The following is a 20,275-nucleotide window of genomic DNA, read 5'->3' as shown; positions in this document are numbered from 1 at the left end:
CCTTCCTCCCTAGCTCCACCCCTTTCTCTCTAGCTACGCCCCTTCATCCATCTCTCTGTAATATTCAGCTGCCCGTTTATATTTTTCCTATAACCCCCTCCGCTGTACTGTCTGGAAACCACGGGGGAGTGATCCCCCGGGCTCACCCCGCTCACGCACGGATGAGATGATCTTCGGTACTCGACACTGGCGCAACTTATTTCGACTAGTATCTGGCATGGCAATGCCAGTCCTTGTGACTTGAATTTAGTCCGCTAGGCCATCAGTACCGGCTGAAATTCACTGCTTTCTGTGTTGCTTTTAAGGCTTTCTGGGTGTGTGAGTTCAAACCTCACTCACTCCTTACCCTGAACCTTTCCTTGTAAAGGAAAGAACCTTTCCTTGTAAAGGAAAGATTCCTGGTAAAGAGCGAGCGGGGCTTGAACCCACAGCCTCTGGATTATGCAGGCAGTGTCTTACACACTGAGCTATCAACTGCCTGAAAGGTCTCCATTCGTCTTTGACACACAATACCAAAAAAAAGGATCTTAACAGCATAATATTTTGTCTATGGTTTGTAGTGCTGTTGCTTGAATGTTAATGAACCCCAATGGAAACTATCTATTTGGCCTTCAATCCTTAGCACAGCACAGTGGTCCACTGGATTAAGAGCCTGCCTGAGAAACCAAAGGTTATGAGTTTGATTCTTAACTCTGACAATATGAACACATTTGGAATAAATATATATATTCTTTAAAAGTTTTGTCATGGGGGGCCCTGACACTACTTTTTCTCTTTTCACAATGAGGTCCACTGCCAAAAAATAATAATGTCAATTTGGGGGTGCTTGACAAGAACATGTTTCACAGGTTCAAAGGTAATAAGCTGTAGGTGAATGGTTAGTGTGACTGCCTGGTGCGCCATAAGTTACAGGTTCAAGGCTCAACCACTGTAGTTGGCCACAGACTGTCACTTCCCTACAAAACCATAGCAATGATTAGATCACAAATCCAGAATATAAAGCTTATGGGGGGGATAAAAATGATTATTTAACACCTTTTAAATGAGTATAGCCTGACAACTTACATTTTGTAAAGCTTTGTTTCCTTTCAATTTGTAACATTACATCTTAATGAAAGTGCCATAGCTGAGTGGTTAGTGGGCCTGCAATATGGTGTATGCTTAAGAGTGATTTGAGGCTGCTAGTTGTTATAGTGAAGAGGACACATTTCACATTATGTGACTGTGGCTAGAAAAATGAGTATGAATAAGTTTGATTTTCGTTTTTTTCCCCATATTAACACAGTTCTAATGTTGAGGAAGGTTTTAATTCCAACAGATATCCGTTTTAAAGTCATTAAATGGTTGTATGGTAAAGTAGGCTGCTTTTGTGGGAGTTTGTGCGTGTTTTGGGGGGTGGAAAGTTGCTTCTCCTTCACGCGCTGGACGCACGACTGCCTCATCTCCTCCTTGCGGTGCTTGCAGCTCGGCCTGGAACTCTTGGACCTCGTAGGTCTCCTCTTGCAGGCTGGTGGATGGATGGATGGATGATCATGCAAGCAACACATATAAAACGACCACAGCAGCAAGCCAGGATGTCCCTGAGCAAGACATTTCTAATTACTCCTCTGAGCTGACTTTTTTTTTTAATACAAATCTTTCTTATGACCCGAAATATTTTCAGATATTTAACCGTCTTCACTGCACAAACGCACGCTCGCGTACACACACACACACAGATAGCATTACTTTTAATTTGACACTGTGATCTACCCTCTGCATCCATTATTTATGACTGCTAATGGCTGGAGCCGTGTCTATTGATTGGGCTTTTCTTACCTCAAACCTAATCATACCGGTGCCCGTCTGGAGGGTGAGGCCGACTCTGGTAGTCACTTTAACATCTATATGTGAGCTATGTCTGTATTGATGGCGGTTCTTATTGTTACGCTCTCTCCTTTCTCTACTCTGAACCTGTAACTCTTGACCAATTAATTGATAAACACTTATTATATTCAACACTGATCACATTTGAGGTATTTTATACCTAGTTTTTAATGTCATCTCTCTCTCGACTTTTCTTGGAAGGCTGCAGATTTGGACATTTTTGAACTGAGAATAGCATACGTTTTTTCAGAAAACTCTTAGGAATTAGAGGAATCAGTGGTTCTAAAAAAAAAAGGCAGATATACAAGCTACATCTGCTACTTTAAAAAAAATCTTTTTTTTTTCCTACCCAGAACCCAAAGGGTAAAAGTCTCCCATTGGGACCCACGGTAGAAACGGGGGCTGTCACCCATTCTGGGCCTCTGAACCATAGCTTAAATCACCCTGCATGATGAGAAAAGAATGTTTGGAGGAGTGTGTGCTCTATAATAGGTATTTATGCAAGCACTTGGTTAACCATCTTGTGTACGTTGAGTACAAACATGAAAGAAACTTGATGACTGAACATTTTAATATAACTAATATATCCTTTAAAAACTTAAAATGTACCTGCACAGACACATTTAAGTTAAGCCCTCAGAAATTAATTATCCAGATTACATTTAGCAACCCATTAAAACCGGGAAAGCATCCGTGTCATTTTAGATTTTATACGTTGGCTATTCAGAAATAGCAGATATACAAGCTCACAGCGTGTCACTTAGTGCTGCACTGCAAGCTTGTACATCTGCTATTATTCTTTTTATCTTCTATCTTCAAAGTGTGAGAACTACTGATTAACCCATTTAGACCTGGAATGCATCTGTGTCACTTTAGATTTCTTTGGCTATTCAAAAATAGCAGATATTAGATCTCGCAAATACTCTTCCATTTACGTCCGGGAAACCACATTCTATAAACCTTTTCTCATCTGTCCAAACTAATGACAAACTAAGATGGTATTTGTGTTTGCGTGACTAGAGAACCGTACTGTCCCTATTCTGGGTGAACATTCGCCTGAAAACAGCTGACCTTGTGTACAGGTTGTGAGCTTGTAGATCGGCTTTTTTTTCGGCAAAGAGAAAAAGGAGTGGTGTAGAAGGAAAATAAAAAGGAGCGGACGTAGTACAAACCGCGGTCAACGAAGTATATAGCGTCTAAGTGGTTAAGTTGCATTTACAGCTGAATATTATACCTTTTTACACTAACCTATCAACCCTTACTACTCCCCTGTTTTATAAGTGGATTTAGTTGGCGCCAGTGTTAATTTTGACAGCAAATCTTGATGTAGTTTTAGTCATAGTCTTTTGACTAAAGTTCCATTTAGTTTTAGTCACATTTTAGTCGACTAAAAGGCAGGCCTTGATGGCGTCATAATACCTAATTTATATATATTTTGGCTAGGTGGCGAAAATAGCCGATCTACACTATTTCGGAAGCATAAAATGACTGGTCTTAGTTCTATTGGATCTCTTATCCACTAGTCTTCCCTAACACGTTAGTCTAGTCTTAATTATTTTAACAAAATTGACAATACATTTACTAGCAGTCATAGTTTTAGTCATCATAGCTTAGTTTTTATTTAGTTTTTGTCAGTAAAAAAAGGTAGTCGATGGAACATTTTTCGTCATAATTTTAGTCGACAAAATTAACACTGGTTGGCGCTTGACACAAATATAACCACCAACAAGCAGAGGAAAAACAAGATAAATAACATTTTGTCTACTTACAGCCTCAGCGCACCAATGAGGATGCTCTTATCTGAAATGGAACACCCCCCATGTCACCAAACATGTTTGACAAAGGGTACAAATACAAATGTAGGCCACTGCAAATACGTGGTTTCCTTCGTACGCGGTTCATGTCAGCAGACTGACACGGCCCTTAAAGTGAAAAGAGTCTCTGAGTGTGTTGTAGAATGTGTGTGTGTGTGTGTGTCTATGTAGAGAACAGGGGTCCGGTGGAAGCAGCTGTAAAGACGGGTCCTGTGTAGAGGCCTGGTCCATCTGCAGGAACCTGGGAAAAGAGACACACACACACACACTTCCATCAAACTTACGTGCATAAATCGTGGTGATTTAGTATCTAGTCCAGGGGTCTTCAACAGGGGGTCCGGGACCCCAGAGCTACTATAGGGGGGCCGCCAATCTTTTTGAAATAGGATGTTTTTTTTTTACATGAACCACTTGAACCATAGCATCCCTACTCTGAGGGGAACATTAGCCGGAAATAGCTGATCTACAAGCTCACAACGCCTCGTACTGCGAGGCGTTGTGAGCTTGTAGATCAGCTATTTTTGGCCAAGAGGGTGCAAGACGAACTGGGGCGTTGAGCAATGCAGGCGCCTGCAGCGTGGAGCGGACAGCTGGGATATGAAGTGAAAGGCAGTATGTGATGGGAGTGCATGTGGATAGTACATGTGGCTAGATGCATCTGTCTCTGCATGGGTAGACTGTATACAGTATGTGTTTACCCATTCAATCCTGGAACGCATCCGTGTCATTTTAAGATTTCTTTGGCTATTTTTGAAAAAACGTGTTTTTTTTGTGCAAATCTTTGAATATATATACACATTTGTAACTCAAATCTTTGCTTCTGGGGGTCCCTGTAACACAATGTTTTGAGATGTGGGGAGGGGGGGGGGGGGATTTAGAAGAAATTTGTAGAATCCCCAGAAGCAAATATTTGAGTTAAAAATGTCACTTGTTTAAAACATAAATATATACATTCCAAGAGCTGCACACATTTTCACGATTTCAAAAATAGCAGATCTACAAGCTTGTATATCTGCTATCTTTTAATAGCCAAAGAAATCTAAAAATGACAGACAGATGCATTCCCGAATTGAATGGGTTAGGAGGATGCAAGCACTACTCAAGTTTCTTCTAGTAATAGTTACTGGGTGCACAGACTAGCAAAGATCTAGAACTGTCAGAAGGATTACCAGCACAGAAATGTCTTTCAGGCACTTTTTATTTAGTCGGCATGGGCAGCATATACGGTTTTCGGCACAAAGCTTTCTTCAGCATTATCATACAGTCTGTTATGCTGTATGAATGTGAAGAAGGATTTAAGCCAAACGCATATATTGTTCTGTAATGCTGCCCCATGACAACTAAATAAAAAGTGCCCAAAGGACATTTCCAAGAGCGGTGGTAATCCTTAAACTGTATACAGACATGTGCATGGGTGTACCTGTACACTTGCTTGTGTTGTTGGGCATGTGTGCGTGTGTGTGTGTGTGTGTGTGTGTGTGTGTGTGTGAATGAAATTGTGATGTGTGAATCCATCTGGCTGTGTACCTTGTGTGTGAGAGAAAGAAAAAAACTGTTGACAAATGGATCTGTACGTACGCTGTGTGTGTGTGTGTGTGTGTGTGTGTGTGTGTGTGTGTGTGTGTGTGTGTGTGTGTGTGTGTGTGTGTGTGTGTGTGTGAGTCTTGCGTGTTACCTTTTTGAGCCATGCCTGGGGCCCACTGTTGGACAGCTCCTCAGAGCTGAGGACCTGAGCTCCAGTGGAGCCGGTGAACAGTCCTGGAATGGTGTTGGACTGGGCCCACGCATCCACCTAGGTAAGGGGGGTCAAAAAACTCATTGAATAATAACCATTGACAGACATTTCTATCAAATAAAATTTTAGCGATTGAATAATCGGTTCAGTGAAAAAAACTGGATATCGTCTAGTGGAGACGAGATCCAGTAGAACTAAGACAAGTAATTTCATGCTTTGGTGGTGTGCGGGTGTCCTGCTTGGAAAATAGCCGATCTAAAAGCTCATTGTAAGCTTGTAGATCGGCTATTCTCAGCACGCAACTCAGTGTAAATCAGGCATTACGACAGCATCTTCCGTACCATTTTTTATCTGGGGCTTTATCCCGTCTGAGCCAGGAGCAACTTTTACTATTTAACTCTTTTGACTATTACGTCTCCGGTGAGCACCTGATTGCCTCGTTCTCTCTGCCTAAGTATTAGACTGGTGTGTAACGATATTCAGCAACTTCAACATGTCTGTTTGGATTCAGATGTTTCAATATTGCAATAAGACAGTCTTTTGTTTCAGTATCGTTTCAAGGTTTTGCGGCATTTGAGCGAGTGTGTGTGTGTGTGTGTGTATGAAAGAGTGATGTACCTGCTCTTGTGCGCGGCTCAGCATGCAAATGGCGCTGACGTCGTAGGGGTTCTCGGCCAACCGCCTTTGGGCTTTGATCCGCTCGGTGACGGCCTGCGAGATGTCTACGGGCTGGGGAGAGACGAGGAGAACGTAACAGATGAGATCCAAGAACGTTTTCTCATGTAGTTCTAACACAGTCAAGAAGGGTCACATCTCATAGTCATGGAAACACAATGTGCTTCACAGTGCTCTGCATGGGAACGGCGTGGCTTGTTTGATTGATGTTTTTATTGACAAAAATACATATAAATTACCATATATTTATATTTATCTGTCAAAAGGATAACACACATTAAAGGCTGAGAGCTTAGTTATCCCATTTAGACCTGGAAAGCCTATACTTTGTTATAACTTTCAATCTGGGAAAGCATCTGTGTCATTTTAGATGTTACTATGTATATTGCAAAATATATAGATTGTTTTGAATAGTAAGTTTTAGACTTTCAGAAAACTTAGGTCAAGATTTAGAAGGCGTTTTTAAAATCTCCATCAGGTCTACATGGGTTATTTGGTGGGAGGGGGGGGGGGGGGGGGGCATACAGAGGAATAATGTGATCTTGGAATTCATGTGGACAGCCTATGATGTGAGCCATCTATTACATATCTATGAGGAATTCCAAATTGGGTCCAGGTTTAAGCCCGATCTGAGGCCCTTTGAATTCCATTTTAAATTTAAATTAAAAATACATATATTTCAAAAATAGAAAAATGCCTGGAGAGACCAAGTTGTCTTACTGGCAGTGGGTGTAACGGTGTTAGAAATAGCCTCTTATGAATTTCTACAAAAATGTTATGCATGTTGTATAGATTCAAAGCCACCTTGTGGGGTAAAAGTGCAACTGCATAGACAGGGTTCCTCTTCAAGCACTGTATCTTGCCTCAGCAAAAGTTGGAGGTGAACGCATGTGAGCAAAGTTGCAATCAATGTGTGATTGCAACTTTGTGCCGAAAATAGCAACTTTATTCTCAAGTGGCACTTTCCAGATGCAAGTTAGTAGTTACAGTAGGTGATGGCTGGCTTTGTCCCGGTTGTTTTATAGTAATTGTTTTAGATATTCACCTTTTACTTTTTGTTACACATATCTGAATGTACTGTATGCAGGTGCACTGTTGATGATGACTGTGTGTCATTGATGTTCATACCAGATAGGCTTTGTTTTACATACTGTTGTATGAAAGTCTTGTAATTACAGCTTTGTGATTTATCAAGTTCTGTGCACAATGAAGGCCTTTTGCATCTAATGTTACTTTGTCCCATTTATAATATACCATTATAATTGTACATAATTAACACTATACCTATTTTTATTTATATATCCTAAAAAAAACAATAAAGGGTTTTTGTACAACAGCAATAACATGTTGCACAATGTAGGACATTATCATAATTGATGTGCCATTTATTTTATGAGCAATCTCGCGATTTGCGAGATCAGCTCCGCACACACACAGACTGACCCTCTTATAGACACCTATTCTCCTGCAGAGCCACGCTGTGAAAGGAGAGAGAGGAGAAGAGAGAGCAGAAGGAGAGGAAAGGATAGGAGAGGGCGCACGCACAGCCGCACACACAAACAGTCCTCCTCCAGCATCTCACCTGTTGCGGAGGCTCAGGAAAAACACTGTCGGTGGCCGGCACGAACGTCGGTTCCGCGACTGTCGCCGAAGCCGCCTCCCCGGACGATGGCGCGGTCGTTGCCGCTGGAACGGCCGGCGCGGCCTTGCTGCCGGCAGAAGCAGCAGCTGCAGCAGCAGCAGCAACAACAGCAGAGGCTTTGGTCTTGTCTGCTGTCTGCTTCTCAACTGGAACCCAGCACTCGGCGTATCGCCCTCCTGTTGGATCGACAAAGACCACATTATCTTATGAGTTTTACCTTTGTTTTACCTAATAATAATAGCTAGCCAGCCTTCTTCACTGACTTCTAAATGTCAGCCATTTCAGGAATTTGGAGGATTTTTGGTTTGTCTTTTACAGTTTTTCTGGAGTCATTTAGCAACTGTCAGACAAACAAAACGTAAGCCTGTCGCCTGTGCTTAACTAGTTTGCACTATAGCCTACTGATGCACATATATTATGTTTTAGGTCTTCCTTTAGGACTTAGAAGCTACATGATACTGACATGCACTTTATTGAATGCACTACATGTGATTTAGGACCACTTTAAATGACATGATACTGATTTTTAACATGCTATTTTTCTTTTACCTGTAACTGTGTTGTGACAATAAAGTAGATTCATTGAGAACCGACAGAAACCAAACAGCATCTTGCTTGATTGTTTTGTGTACGATACGTGTGCAGGGATCAGATAAAAAGGTAGGAAGTAGGAACCAGCACAGATCTTGTTGTGTGTTCTGCTGCTGGAGGGCCTAGCATCATGCGTACTGTAGGTAGTTCTGCTCCAAATAAAGAATGAATTTACAACAGTACCTTCTTACGATGCTGAGACCCTGAAGACACGGGGAACTCCTTAGCCATGCCTGCATCACTGCGGACGGCCGGACGAACGGACATATTCTGAAAGAGAAGTGTGCTCGTCGTAAATTGATGTGTTACGTTAAAACGAGTGTACAGTATGTGCATATCTACATGATAGGGATGAGAGGTTTAAACGGTTGACAGTGTTTGTTTAGGAATAATTAACACAATAATTTAACTAACTCATATACATAATATAATGTATTGTAAATAAATGTAACTATAACAAGCAGCACTTTAAGTGGGAAACAATCACTTTGAATTCCACAATTTACATGAACTCACTTCAGATAAGTTTCACTTTTATTTTTCGTGGCTTGTCTTTAAAAAAAAGGAAATTGTGCTACATACTGTATAAGATACAGTTGCTGTTCTGTGTGCAAGGCTCATGATATGCGCTGTGCCATAAATAAATATCCAAACACCCGTCCCAAGTGTGTGTGAGAGGTTGTATAATCTTACACCGATGCTGAAGCTGATGGCTTTAGTCTCCTTCAGGGCAGAACCTCCAAACGGCTTCCCTTCATCCTCCTCGTCTGAAACGTGAGGCTTTGCCACCGGCAGCTCGCCTTTACTGACCACAATCATCTTACATTTCTACACGTCCAGGTGCATGCAAAGGAACACACAGACACACTTTGGTTATCATCTTACTGAATCACTCAAGTTCACATATTTGCATATTTTCCTTAAAGGTTGTGGTCAAACACAAGTATGCACGTTTTCATTAAAAAAACATTTCAGAATGATTTACATTTCTAGGATTCTCCATTGTGTTTTTAATTAATAATATGCATCCACTCTCAATGTATATGAGGTCTCTCACACAGGAGTCCTGACATACTAGTCTCTGCCACACCTGATCTTCTCCTCTCTTGTGGTTCTGTGACCTGGGTTCTATGATTGTCATGGATGTTTTGCTGCTGTATTCATATGTCCACTTTTTTATTATTCTTTTCAATACTTAACTGAATATATTGTTGTAACTCTAAATATTAATTGTTACAAATGTTATGTATGTATGCATCTTTGTTTTGCACCCTGCAAGCTTGTTAATGGGAATCAATCACCCAATTTGGGCGTGAGTCAATTTGAGGACACTCCCTAAGGACTCCCCTTTTGTCCCACAGTCTACATAAGCAAGCTGCTTACATGCCTCTCATACCCTGATGAAGACATATGTCGAAACGTTGGTAACTTATAAATAAAAAAGTTTATTGCATCATGGCTGCGAGTCTGTGCGACTTCTCCTTTCCCTTTTTTAGTTTACTATTCCAGTGGTCAGCACCTCTTCACTGCTGGTGTGCGTTTTTGCTCTTTTGTTAGAATGATTTACATTACCATAATTGCTAAAGAGCAACTATTGTGAGTCATTATGCAGAGTGTGACTTATGGACCTTCCTGTAAAGCAGTGGGTACCAAACTGGGGGTCCCCAATTCATTTTGGGGGATCCCCAGATGATAAGCTTAATGTGCAACATTATTTTCTCACTCAATGCAGGGTGTCTGCACATTTCTAAAGTTGTCTAAAGTACTTGTCAGGGTGGGGGTTATTTTGGGGGGTCACGGGCACGGCACTGAAACGTGGGAACCCATGCTGTAAAGTGTGGCTACAAAATGTCATTGTACTGTGACACGGCACAATGAGGAGCTATACCGTTAACACCTATGAAGAACCTGTGACGAATGCCATCGTTTCATCTTCATGCAGAGAAACTCAGTGAGCCTTAATTAAACACTTTCAACCTGTGCGTCCCTATTTTGGGCATGTCACAGGAAAATGTGTTTTTTTAAACAGTGAAAATCTATTAGCTCACAAGATGCGCAAGCACATGCTTTTGAACAATGCAAAGTTATTTTTCTATCATTATTCTGAATACTGGTGAAAATATTGCTTATCTCCTCTCTGTTGACTGTTGACATACAAATCTGCTCTTTTTTCAAGCTAAAAAACAAATTGAGAAGAATTTGCTGCCTAAATCAGTATTCACTTATTCACGTATTCATAGAAGCTTTCAAACAACATGTTTTCCTAGTACAGTTACAACACCCTAAAATCCCAAGTGTTCTTTGAACTCGGAAAGTGTACAAAAGGTCAATCACCAGACACGACTTTTGTCATAGTAGTTTGAATAAAATTCCATTTAGTTTTAGTCATCTGAAACGTTTTAGTTTTAGTCTAGTTTTAGTTGAATATCATAAGATTTTAGTTAAAAATCTACAGCTGATTTAGTCGACTAAAATGTAATGTGGCGGTGCCTTGATGAGGTCGTAATGGAAACGTGATTTTACACTGGTTGAATGCTGAAAATAGCCGATCTACAACTACTACTTGTAGATCTGCTATTTTCAGAGCGCAACACCAGAACGCAACCAAACATAAAATGACTCGTCTTAGTTCTACTGGATCTCGTCCCTCACTAACATTTACGTCTAGATTTTATTTGTTGACGAAATTGTCAGCATATTTAGTCATTGTTTTAGTCATCATAGCTTCGTTTTTATTTAGTTTTCGTCAGTGAAAAAGGGTAGCCAACGAACATTTTTCGTCATAGTTTTAAGTCGACGAAATCAACACTGCTGGTGATTCATGAATCATGACAAGTGAACTTACTTCGGTGAACTCCTTGATGCTAATGCTATTGGCCTGCTTGGCTACCTTCCTCTTCACCTCCTCCAGGGCGGCTAGGCTTGTTGGTGATGGAGGGCAGAGGGGGCAGTGAGGCGAGAGCACCCATACCGGACAGGGCTGCCGTCATTGTAGCTAACGGAAGACAGAGAGAGAGAGAGAGACACGCACACACACACGCAGAATGTGAGGACACAGACAGAGACAATTGGGAGAGAAAGTCATGGTACACATGGGCTGGGCTGATTGTCACGATTACAAATTGAAGTTGATTGTCGCACAAATAATTGAGATTAACGATTTAATTGTGTTTTTGGCATTGAACATGGGATATGAATATGAATTTTACTTCTGTTAGTTTTTTAGGCTCATAATCACAAATTACACAGGCCAGATATGACAAATAACATAAATATACAAAGACATTATTGAGATATTTAAATATTTAATACATGTAAAAATAGCAGAAATAGAGCTTGTAGATCTGCCATTTCAGCTTTTTATATTTAAAAATGTGTGAAAATCTGCCGTGGCTACTGTGTTGGCGAGATGTGGTGTGTCGGCATTGTGTTTAGTCGCCTACAGAGCTGTGGGTATAGCGTCAGCGGGGGGGCAGAAGTCACTCCTCGATTATATATTATTATATAATATAAGTAGATTGTAAGACTAGACCAGTGCCACGTTTAAAAAAAAAATAATCACAGTGACACACTCCTGTCAGAGCAGTATTTTGTGGATCATGATTTATCACCATGGCTGTAGATCTGTAGAACATATGCATCATTTGAATATCTTTCCTGGCTGCTGTTACAAGCTATCAAATAGCAGACAACCTTTAAACCCGACATGACACCCATATGATTGACAACTTGACCAACACCAGCTAGGGAACCATAAAACGAGACGTAGGCCTACCAGCGGTCATACTGGCCAGGGCAGCATTCATGGCCATGGCGGGTAAGGGCATCGGCATGGGCAGCTGTGGCGGCATCCTGGGTCTCAGGTTATAAGGAATTGGCATGCCCGCCTTGGCACACATACAGTAGCAGCCGCGTTGGCTTTGGCGATCTCCAGTAACTGCTCCTTGTCTGAGGGGGAAGAAATCACACGGGAAAACAGGGACAGAACAGTCGTCGTTTAGAGAACTTGTACGCGACAGCATACTAAAAGCTATGATTTCTTTTACCATTCAAAATCCTAAAACACTTCCTGTATGTCCATTTTAAACTGAATTAAATCATTTTGTATCACTGAGAAATGAAAATAGAATAGGTTTGTAAAATGAATGGATATATGGACAAGAGCAAAAATACATATATGTATATATGCATTTAAAAGGTGAAGGATTCATATGATTGAACTGTTATGTGTTGACTTTAAACAGTCGCCAACATGCATTATATTTTATGATGATAAAACTGTCTGTGTACACGATGACCACAATAAAAAAATAATAATAATAATTGGAATACTATAGTAGAAAATAAATAATCAAAAGAAACATGTTACAAAAAAAAGTAATCTACTATCTCACCCAGTTCTGTGATGCGTGAGGGGCTCTTGCTGTTGCTGCGTTTTTTGCGCGGGGGGGACCTGTTCTTGCGGAGGATGAGCACAGGGGAGTGGCTGGGCTCTCTCTTCCAGCGGTCCCTCTGGCTGAGGCTGTACGCACCCCGCCGCCGACCCCGGGACCCCGAGCGGGACGGAGACCTTTAAAGAGGGGACAGGATTCTGTTAGCGCCACTAATCAAATAAATCATTGGTTCTCAAACTTTTTCGTGTCAAGGACCCCCAAAATCATATGTATTTGGCCGCCGACCCCCATCAAAATATGTTGTTCCAGGGACCCCCAGAAGCAAAGATTTTAGTTAAAAATGTTCGCTTTAAAAAATATATATATTCAAAGATTTGCACACAGATCTACAAGCTCTACAAGCTCATAGTGCGGCACTCGGTGCCGCGCTATGAGCTTGTATATCTGCTATTTTTGAATAGCCAAAGTGTAAAATAATGCTTTTTTAGCTCAAATCAAAAAATGACACAGTTCCAGGTCTTAATGGGTTAATTAATTTACCTGGGGACCCCCTGGTACCTCTCCAAGGACCCCTGGGGGTCCCCGGACCCCACTTTGCGAACCAATGAAATATATGACCGCTTACTGTTCCACACGCCTGTAACGATGTTTACGTCCAAATATAGCTCACATGTCAGTGGGTTGTTTTTGATATGGTCACTGTGCAGCAGAATCCTGGTATCTCCATCTGTATTTCATCTTGTTATGTTACTTATTTCATAAATGGATGTCCTATTTTATTACCTCCATCCATGTGACAGTGTCGCACACAAGAAGCAAAATAGCTGTGATGGAAAATCTTTGAAAAATGTCCGCCTACGTCCTATGACATGATGGTTTTATACATATTTAACCAATGAAAAGTATTGACATGGACGCATTTGAATTAGTGCTACTAACACTATATTCTTATTTAACACTATATATTCTTTAAACATTGTCTCACGTGGTTGTGAGATCCTCCTCCAGCAGGACGAAAAATAAACTAGGATTCAAAGTCAGTTAAAAACAGGCAATCTAATGGACTGCAGCTCCCTCTGGTGGACAAATTTGAACCCGGCGACAGAGCCTCACAACAATAGTTTCGCTAGATCTGTCACCTTCTAGTCTCTCTAAATGAACTAAATAATTGCCAAAACTCTTAAGATTTGAATAATAATATTTCATTAATATTAAAAAAGTAAAAACAAAATAAAAATGTCATCTTATTTTTTCTTTAAACCTTGAAAAATTAGCTTTCATTGTGATGCCGATGAATAGTAACTTCAAGTGTTAGTTTCACTGATCGAAGCTGGATGGATTGATTGATCATTAAAATAAACATGCTCTGAGAATGCAAGCGGCCCAGCCATTTGACCAGCCGTGCATCTGGATCAGATGTGGGCCCTGTTGGGAACAGCTGTTTTGGACGACTGTAAGGATCTCCCTACCTGGACCTGCTTTTGGTCCGAGACCGCTTCCTCCGCGACGGGCTTCTGCTTCGGGACCGGGACTTCTTCTTCCGGCTCCGAGACTGAGACCGGGACTTGGACTTGGACTTTTTCTTCGACGAGGACTTCCCGTCTTTCTTCTTCTGTGACTCCGGAGACTTGGACGCTCTTGTGCGTTTCTTGGCTGGCGGTGACTTGGCCTTCCCAGCGGTGGCGGTGGGGTCTTCTGGGGCGCGGGGGGGACGAGAGGAGCCGGTCGCCGCGCTCCTGTCTTTCTCTCGAGAGCCGGAACGGGTCGGCGACGACTGGGAGGTGGCAGAACTCGTCCCTCGCTTTGATCCTGCTCGGTTTGTAGGAAAACAAACAAAAACGGCAAAGGTTCGGATCTTCACTGCAGAATTTTTTACACAATAAATTATTAGATTTTCTTGACTGACATCTAAAAAAAGAAGTACAGCGTTCTATTAAAGATTTAAATTATAATGAAAGACAATTCAAAGCAAACACAGAATCCAAAACCTATGCTTGGACTGCCCATACTGAGAGTTGATTTTATCAACAGACTATAACCTTCAGAGTGATGCTATTCCAAGTCAAAACGTCCCCCATGTTAACAAAGCCAGTGTTTAACCACTTGAACCCCAGCGTCCCTATAAGCTCACAAGGTGTAATCGGCGAAGAGCTTTGTGTCGAGGGAAATACTAGTAGTCCTAGTATAGAGCCTTGGGGGACTCCAGTCAACTAAGTATACAGGTATACATGGATTACATGGACATTTTTATCTCACGACTGAGGCCAACAGCGTGGAGGGAGCCACCCACACACACACTAGGGCTGCGTTTCATAAATAAGCAAAATATGTAGAATAATTATGTTTTGGTGGCCATACAGCCAGCCAGTTGAAGAAAATGGAGATTGAGGTTTTAACCTTTAATTTTATGAAATAAACCAGATCATTAGGGTTTTCTGGAAGATTGAACATGTATTCTATCGCTAGTTTGACCACTTCAAATAGTCTTTAATCTTAAAATAACTAATAACCGAAAATCTACAAGCTTACAGTGCGTGGCAGACGCGTTGTAAGCTTGTAAAAGGCCTATTTTCGGTGAGTGACATATGATAGTCGTGGCGACTGAGAACTTTAATCCATGTACATAGGTTTTAAGTGTTTTAAACAGCGCATTCTTCAGCTAACGTCATAACGTCATTACCCGCTCTCTCTTTTGTGTCCTCTGCTTTTTGTTCTTCTCTCCCTGTTTTTGACCCGTTGCTCCGCTGGTCTGCGCTGGCTCTGTGCTGGCCTCTGTCAGCTCCTTTGTGACCGCAGACAGGGGACCTTTGGAGGAGACTTCAGATGACTGAGCGGACCCGTCTGACGCTCCCTTCTTCTCTGAGGAGCTGGAGAGAGCAGGACACAAAGGAGTAAATACACAGTAAAGTAATTTTTGTTTTGTTTTCACATCACACAGACAAGAGGTACGGCAAGGACAGCGGAATGAATGCAAAAAAACAACATCAACAACTTTCCAACAATCTTGAATAAGGTAATCATACATGATAAGGTCCCCCTGCATAAATAAAGGATAAATATAAAATCACCTGGTCTTCAAATTAAACTACTTTGAACAGGGATCACTGTCTGTCTGTCTGTCCATCCATGTTGTCTTACAAATCAAATGGTAAAACTCAGAGTATTTGTTTTTTTATGAAACACAACTTAAGGTTTTGTTGTGCATTCATTGTAAATAACTTCTGGGAGAAGTTACCTTGCGGTGCTGTTGATGTCTAGGAGAGGGAGTGGTTTCCATCCTCCTGCCGTCTTCAGTGCCTCAGCAGCAGTGGAGTCAGAGTGAGGAGGTGGAGATATTCGCTCCTCTTTGACCACGGAGGGAGGAGGCGACGCGCTCCTCTTTGACTCTGACCACGTCAGCCTGTAAAAACGACAGAACATGTAAATATATTATTTTCAAAGGCAAAGTACCGCTAGACCAGGGGTCTTTAACGTTTTCCAGGACAAGGACCCCTTAGCTGAGAGATATGAAGCAGGGACCCCCACTACATATACAATTGGGTTGCAGGTTAAACTTTTTCATAGATAGCTTCATAGACTTGTTTGACAGCACTGTCATCAGTGTGGTGTAAATTAATGGTTTTGTTTATTTCAGACATTTAACCACTTAAACCTTAGGCTCTGTACTTGGTCTGCTCCTTTTCCCTCTACAACAAACCACTTTGCCAAAAATAGAAGATCTACAAGCTCACAACGCCTTGCAGAGGTATAGATAAGCTATTTTTGGCTAAAGTTCTCCTCAGAATAGGGATGCTAGGGTTCAAGTGGTTAATGTTAAAAAAATAAACAATCCTTTCACACAAATAATTGGCGGCCCCCCTGTAGTAAATCTGAGGACCCCCTCGGACAGCCTGATGAAGACCCTTGTGGCTAGACCACTAGACTCTCTCAGCAACATACCCAATGTTCACCCAATGCATACGGAGAATGCAAATCATAAAAATCTTCTACAAGTCTCCTCCCGTGCTGCCTAATTTGTCCAGCAGGTGTCGCCTGGTCTTTCCCTGTGCCTGTCATCGCCTCTACTAATTATAAGTCGGAAATTGTGCCATCTTATAATGGCCATTAGTGAGACTTATCAATTTAGTCAAGTATATATATTTTAAAAAATCTATCTGAAATGTTCATGACAATTTGTTGATGTGTGTTGTGAATACATATTGAAAAAGTAATTCATAGAATAATCACAAATAAAAGAATCAACAGCTGCAGCCCAAGAGTAAACACTGTACCCGTTATACCTGTGTCTCCATCTCTGTCTGAGAGTCTGCACTTTGCTCCCTGTCTCACCAATTTCTGTCTCACTAAACATTTGTGTTTTCTGCTTCTTCTTTTTTTTTTCTTTTACCGCTGTACTGAAATTGTTGCAGAAGATGTAATAATATCAGCATAACGGAGGAAACCACAGGACCAAGGAGGAACAACGAGGACCTAAGCTCTCATCATCATTTGTTTAGAAGACAAAATGCAAGGAGAGCTTGAGTGAAAGAAAAGTAACAAGAAGGTATATTGTAGCGAAATAGGGAACTGGGCTATTAATCTTCCTGAAGTTAGAGGAAACGAAAGCTTGAGTACGTAGAACTACTGTATATCTAGAGTGAGTTCCTGGTAGCTCCGATTCTTGCTGGTTATTGTTTTTTTCTTGTGCAATCGAAAAGGACCCTGAGTTACACACCGAAAAGTGCATTGTTACACCCTTATGACGACACAAGTACGTGAACAAATGAATATATCTTTAAAGCTATTTTGCGATAAGAAGCACAGGGGTTGAGATTAGGTTAAAAAATAAACTTTTCAAGATCACTGGCCTGACCCAGCTTGTAGATTGGCTATTTTCTCTATTCATCATACGGTAAGGCAGGGGTCTTCAATGTTTTTCAGGACCCCTTAGCTGAGATAGTGATGAAGCAGGGACCCCCACTATACACTGTATTACATTTTTCATAGATGGCTTCGACAGCACTATCGTCAGTGTAAATTCATGTTTTTTTACACATGACCTTTTCTAATAAGCTGCTGAATTCATGTTGATTTGTATTTTCAGACATTTAACCTCTTAAACCTGCAATACTTAGTAAACTTGGCCTTTGGCGCGTTGTGCTATCTACACCAAACCTCTTTGCCGAAAATAGCGGTCCCGGACCCCCTGTTGAAGACCCCTGCAGGAGAGTATATAGGGCTTAAGTGGCTAAGTGGCCTGAGCAGGAACAGTGGAATGTACGGTCAGTTGGCCGGGAGTATTTAAATAATGCGTCCGGGCCAGCAGACATCTCTCTCTCTCTCTCTCTCTCTCTCTCTCTCTCTCTCTCTCTCTCACATACAGACACTCAGTGACGTCCGTGACTTGCAGAATGTTGACTGGTGAAAAGGTTGACGGGCGTTGCAGTAGCCACGGGGGACAGACAGGACTTAGCAAAGGATTAATTATGAGGATATGACTGGATGAAACAATCATTCAATCAATCAAAGTCTGGGGGAAAAAGATGACAAGGCTGTTTCAGGGGTCGCGCTAGGATTTTAATCTGCCGGTCCCAATGTCCGGAAGGATTTAAATTTATCGGACATCTGACAAAAATAACGGTCATAATTATTTGTATGCATTAAAGACAAGCAGGTGCGTAAATACAGCCTAACAATTAGGCCTACAGCATTATATTTTGGATTGAGCTATTTGAACATGAACCATCATAATATACACATTTTATATAGCAGGGTCATCTTACACAAATACATTAATTACCTACATTACCATTTGCGCATGCTGCGTGCGTAATGGTTTCTCAATAATCAATTGCGTTTGTATGCATTTTCTAATCAAAGGGCACTGCACAAAATTGGGCATTTCAGATGAATCCTTCATAACGTGGCTCAGCTGACCTGTTAGGGCAATAAATATAGACCACTACTCACTCACAGGAGGTTATACTGTATAATTAGACAGTGGATGCGGTCCGTGCGTCTAGTTGGGACAGCCGTGGGAAAGTTGATGAGTTGTGAGAATCTTGTCGTCTCCTCATAGAGCTATTCAGTTCAAAGTGGTAACGTTTTAACGTGTCCACCTCATAGAGTTAAACATAGGTCCACGATTATGATTAACGTCATGTTTCACCTCGATGCCATAGTTGCAGTAGCCTATAGCTGTTGTGAAGAGTATTTACGCATCTGTGTTAGATTTCACCTTCAACCTGCACTGTTGTTAAACTGTAGGGCAACAACTTGCCACTTTACTCACAAGTGCCATTGTATTAGACTAGTATCTGTGACATATTCTAACTAGTAATGATACAACTTGTGTGTGATTGGCTGTTAAATACACAACTTTATATAAGGTAACTTGTAACCGGACCGCGGACTGCCGAGACCGCTGGCTACGCAGCAGCAGCAACAACTAGCTCTCTTCTTTTTCCTGTTGTACCTTCACAATAAAGTGTCTCCTATTTACCGCCCAATGCAGCAGATTTTACACTGGTTATTATTAACAGGAAATAGGTGTAACCTAACAGCGTGTGACAAACTCTTTTTGTCTAGTACGTCTCTCTCTCTCTCTCTCTCTCTCTCTCTCTCCCAGAAACACACGCACGAGAGAGAGAGAGAGAGAGAGAGAGAGAGAGAGAGAGAGAGAGAGAGAGAGAGAGAGCGCTTGCAAAGCAGAGGATTGAAATGTGCCTAATTTTGCGGTGATAATTAATGAACAGCCGTGTCATTATCAACCGGTCAGGATGTCCGGAGAGATTTATTTTTTCCGGTCTTTGTCATAAATAAACGGTCAAAACCGGCAATTATCGGACTAACGCGACCTCTGGGCTGTTTATATTGTAGGCTACACTGTCTGTACATCAATGAGGGGAAGACAAAAAAAACATTAGCCCATTTTACCTGAGGCCGGTGTCAAAAAACACCTTCTAAATCCTAAAAGTTTTTAGAAAAACTGATATAGGAAAATCTAAATTGACACGGATGCTTCCTCGGACTGAATGGGTTAGAAAAATTGCATTTTAGGGCGCTCGGGTGGCGCAGTGCTAAAGTGCCTGCCCACCACCACGGAGGCTGTGGGTTTGAATCCACCGTGGTGCATCCGGCTTTGTCGAGCGTCTACACAAACACAATTGGCCTGTGTTCAGGGGGAGGGAAGCCGGGCAGGGACGGTGATAATTGCAATTGCATGTAATGCTACGGACTGGGGCGGCACATGTTGGACGAAGGCCAACATGTGCCAGTGAGGAGGGGGCTCCTCACTGGTAGGTGAGTCAGTAGGATACAACAGTAGTGAGAACACACAGACATGTGTGTGGGGAGGAATCACCTGGCATAACGACTATGTTGGGGAGAAAAAGGAGTAAAAAGCACTCACAAAAAAAGAAAACTAGCGCTACAAAAAGGGATGCAGAAAACGACGGCACATACGGTAGATTTGTCCTTATTAGAGCCAGAGCCTCTGTCTCTGGATGGGGAGCGTCTACGGCGAGATGGGGACTGGGTTTTGGATCGAGACCGCCTCCGCCTGGGAGACCTGGACCGA

The 20,275-nt window shown here is 41.7% G+C and overlaps 3 protein-coding genes across 3 annotated transcripts in view; 1 reads left to right on the top strand and 2 right to left on the bottom strand.

Moving 5' to 3' along the window:
- LOC311041053 (uncharacterized protein) overlaps nt 1-20,275 on the top strand; it is a gene marked incomplete at its 3' end in the record, with an annotated part of 464,158 nt that overhangs the window by 72,306 nt on the left and 371,577 nt on the right. The gene's annotated exons all lie outside the window — the stretch shown is intronic.
- Nucleotides 5,449-12,174, bottom strand: LOC311040972 (uncharacterized protein; the record flags this gene model as incomplete). The annotated part of the gene is made up of 7 exons (XM_084051411.1): nt 5,449-5,472; nt 6,034-6,144; nt 7,673-7,908; nt 8,507-8,593; nt 9,017-9,151; nt 11,169-11,303; nt 12,076-12,174. 6 exons carry the CDS (start codon nt 12,172-12,174, stop codon nt 6,138-6,140), a joined length of 699 nt encoding a protein of 232 aa, XP_083907537.1. The 3' UTR covers nt 5,449-5,472; nt 6,034-6,137.
- Nucleotides 11,179-16,676, bottom strand: LOC311040970 (uncharacterized protein; the record flags this gene model as incomplete). Its single annotated transcript, XM_084051409.1, has 7 exons — nt 11,179-11,318; nt 12,099-12,271; nt 12,718-12,893; nt 14,187-14,526; nt 15,398-15,534; nt 15,953-16,117; nt 16,657-16,676. 6 exons carry the CDS (start codon nt 16,674-16,676, stop codon nt 12,183-12,185), a joined length of 927 nt encoding a protein of 308 aa, XP_083907535.1. The 3' UTR covers nt 11,179-11,318; nt 12,099-12,182.

The sequence above is a fragment of the Gymnoscopelus microlampas genome, assembly GCF_963454915.1.
Source record: "Gymnoscopelus microlampas genome assembly, chromosome: 24".
NCBI lineage: Eukaryota > Metazoa > Chordata > Actinopteri > Myctophiformes > Myctophidae > Gymnoscopelus > Gymnoscopelus microlampas.
The sequence above is the reverse complement of the archived record's forward strand: the minus strand, read 5'-3'. Positions and strand labels throughout refer to the sequence as shown.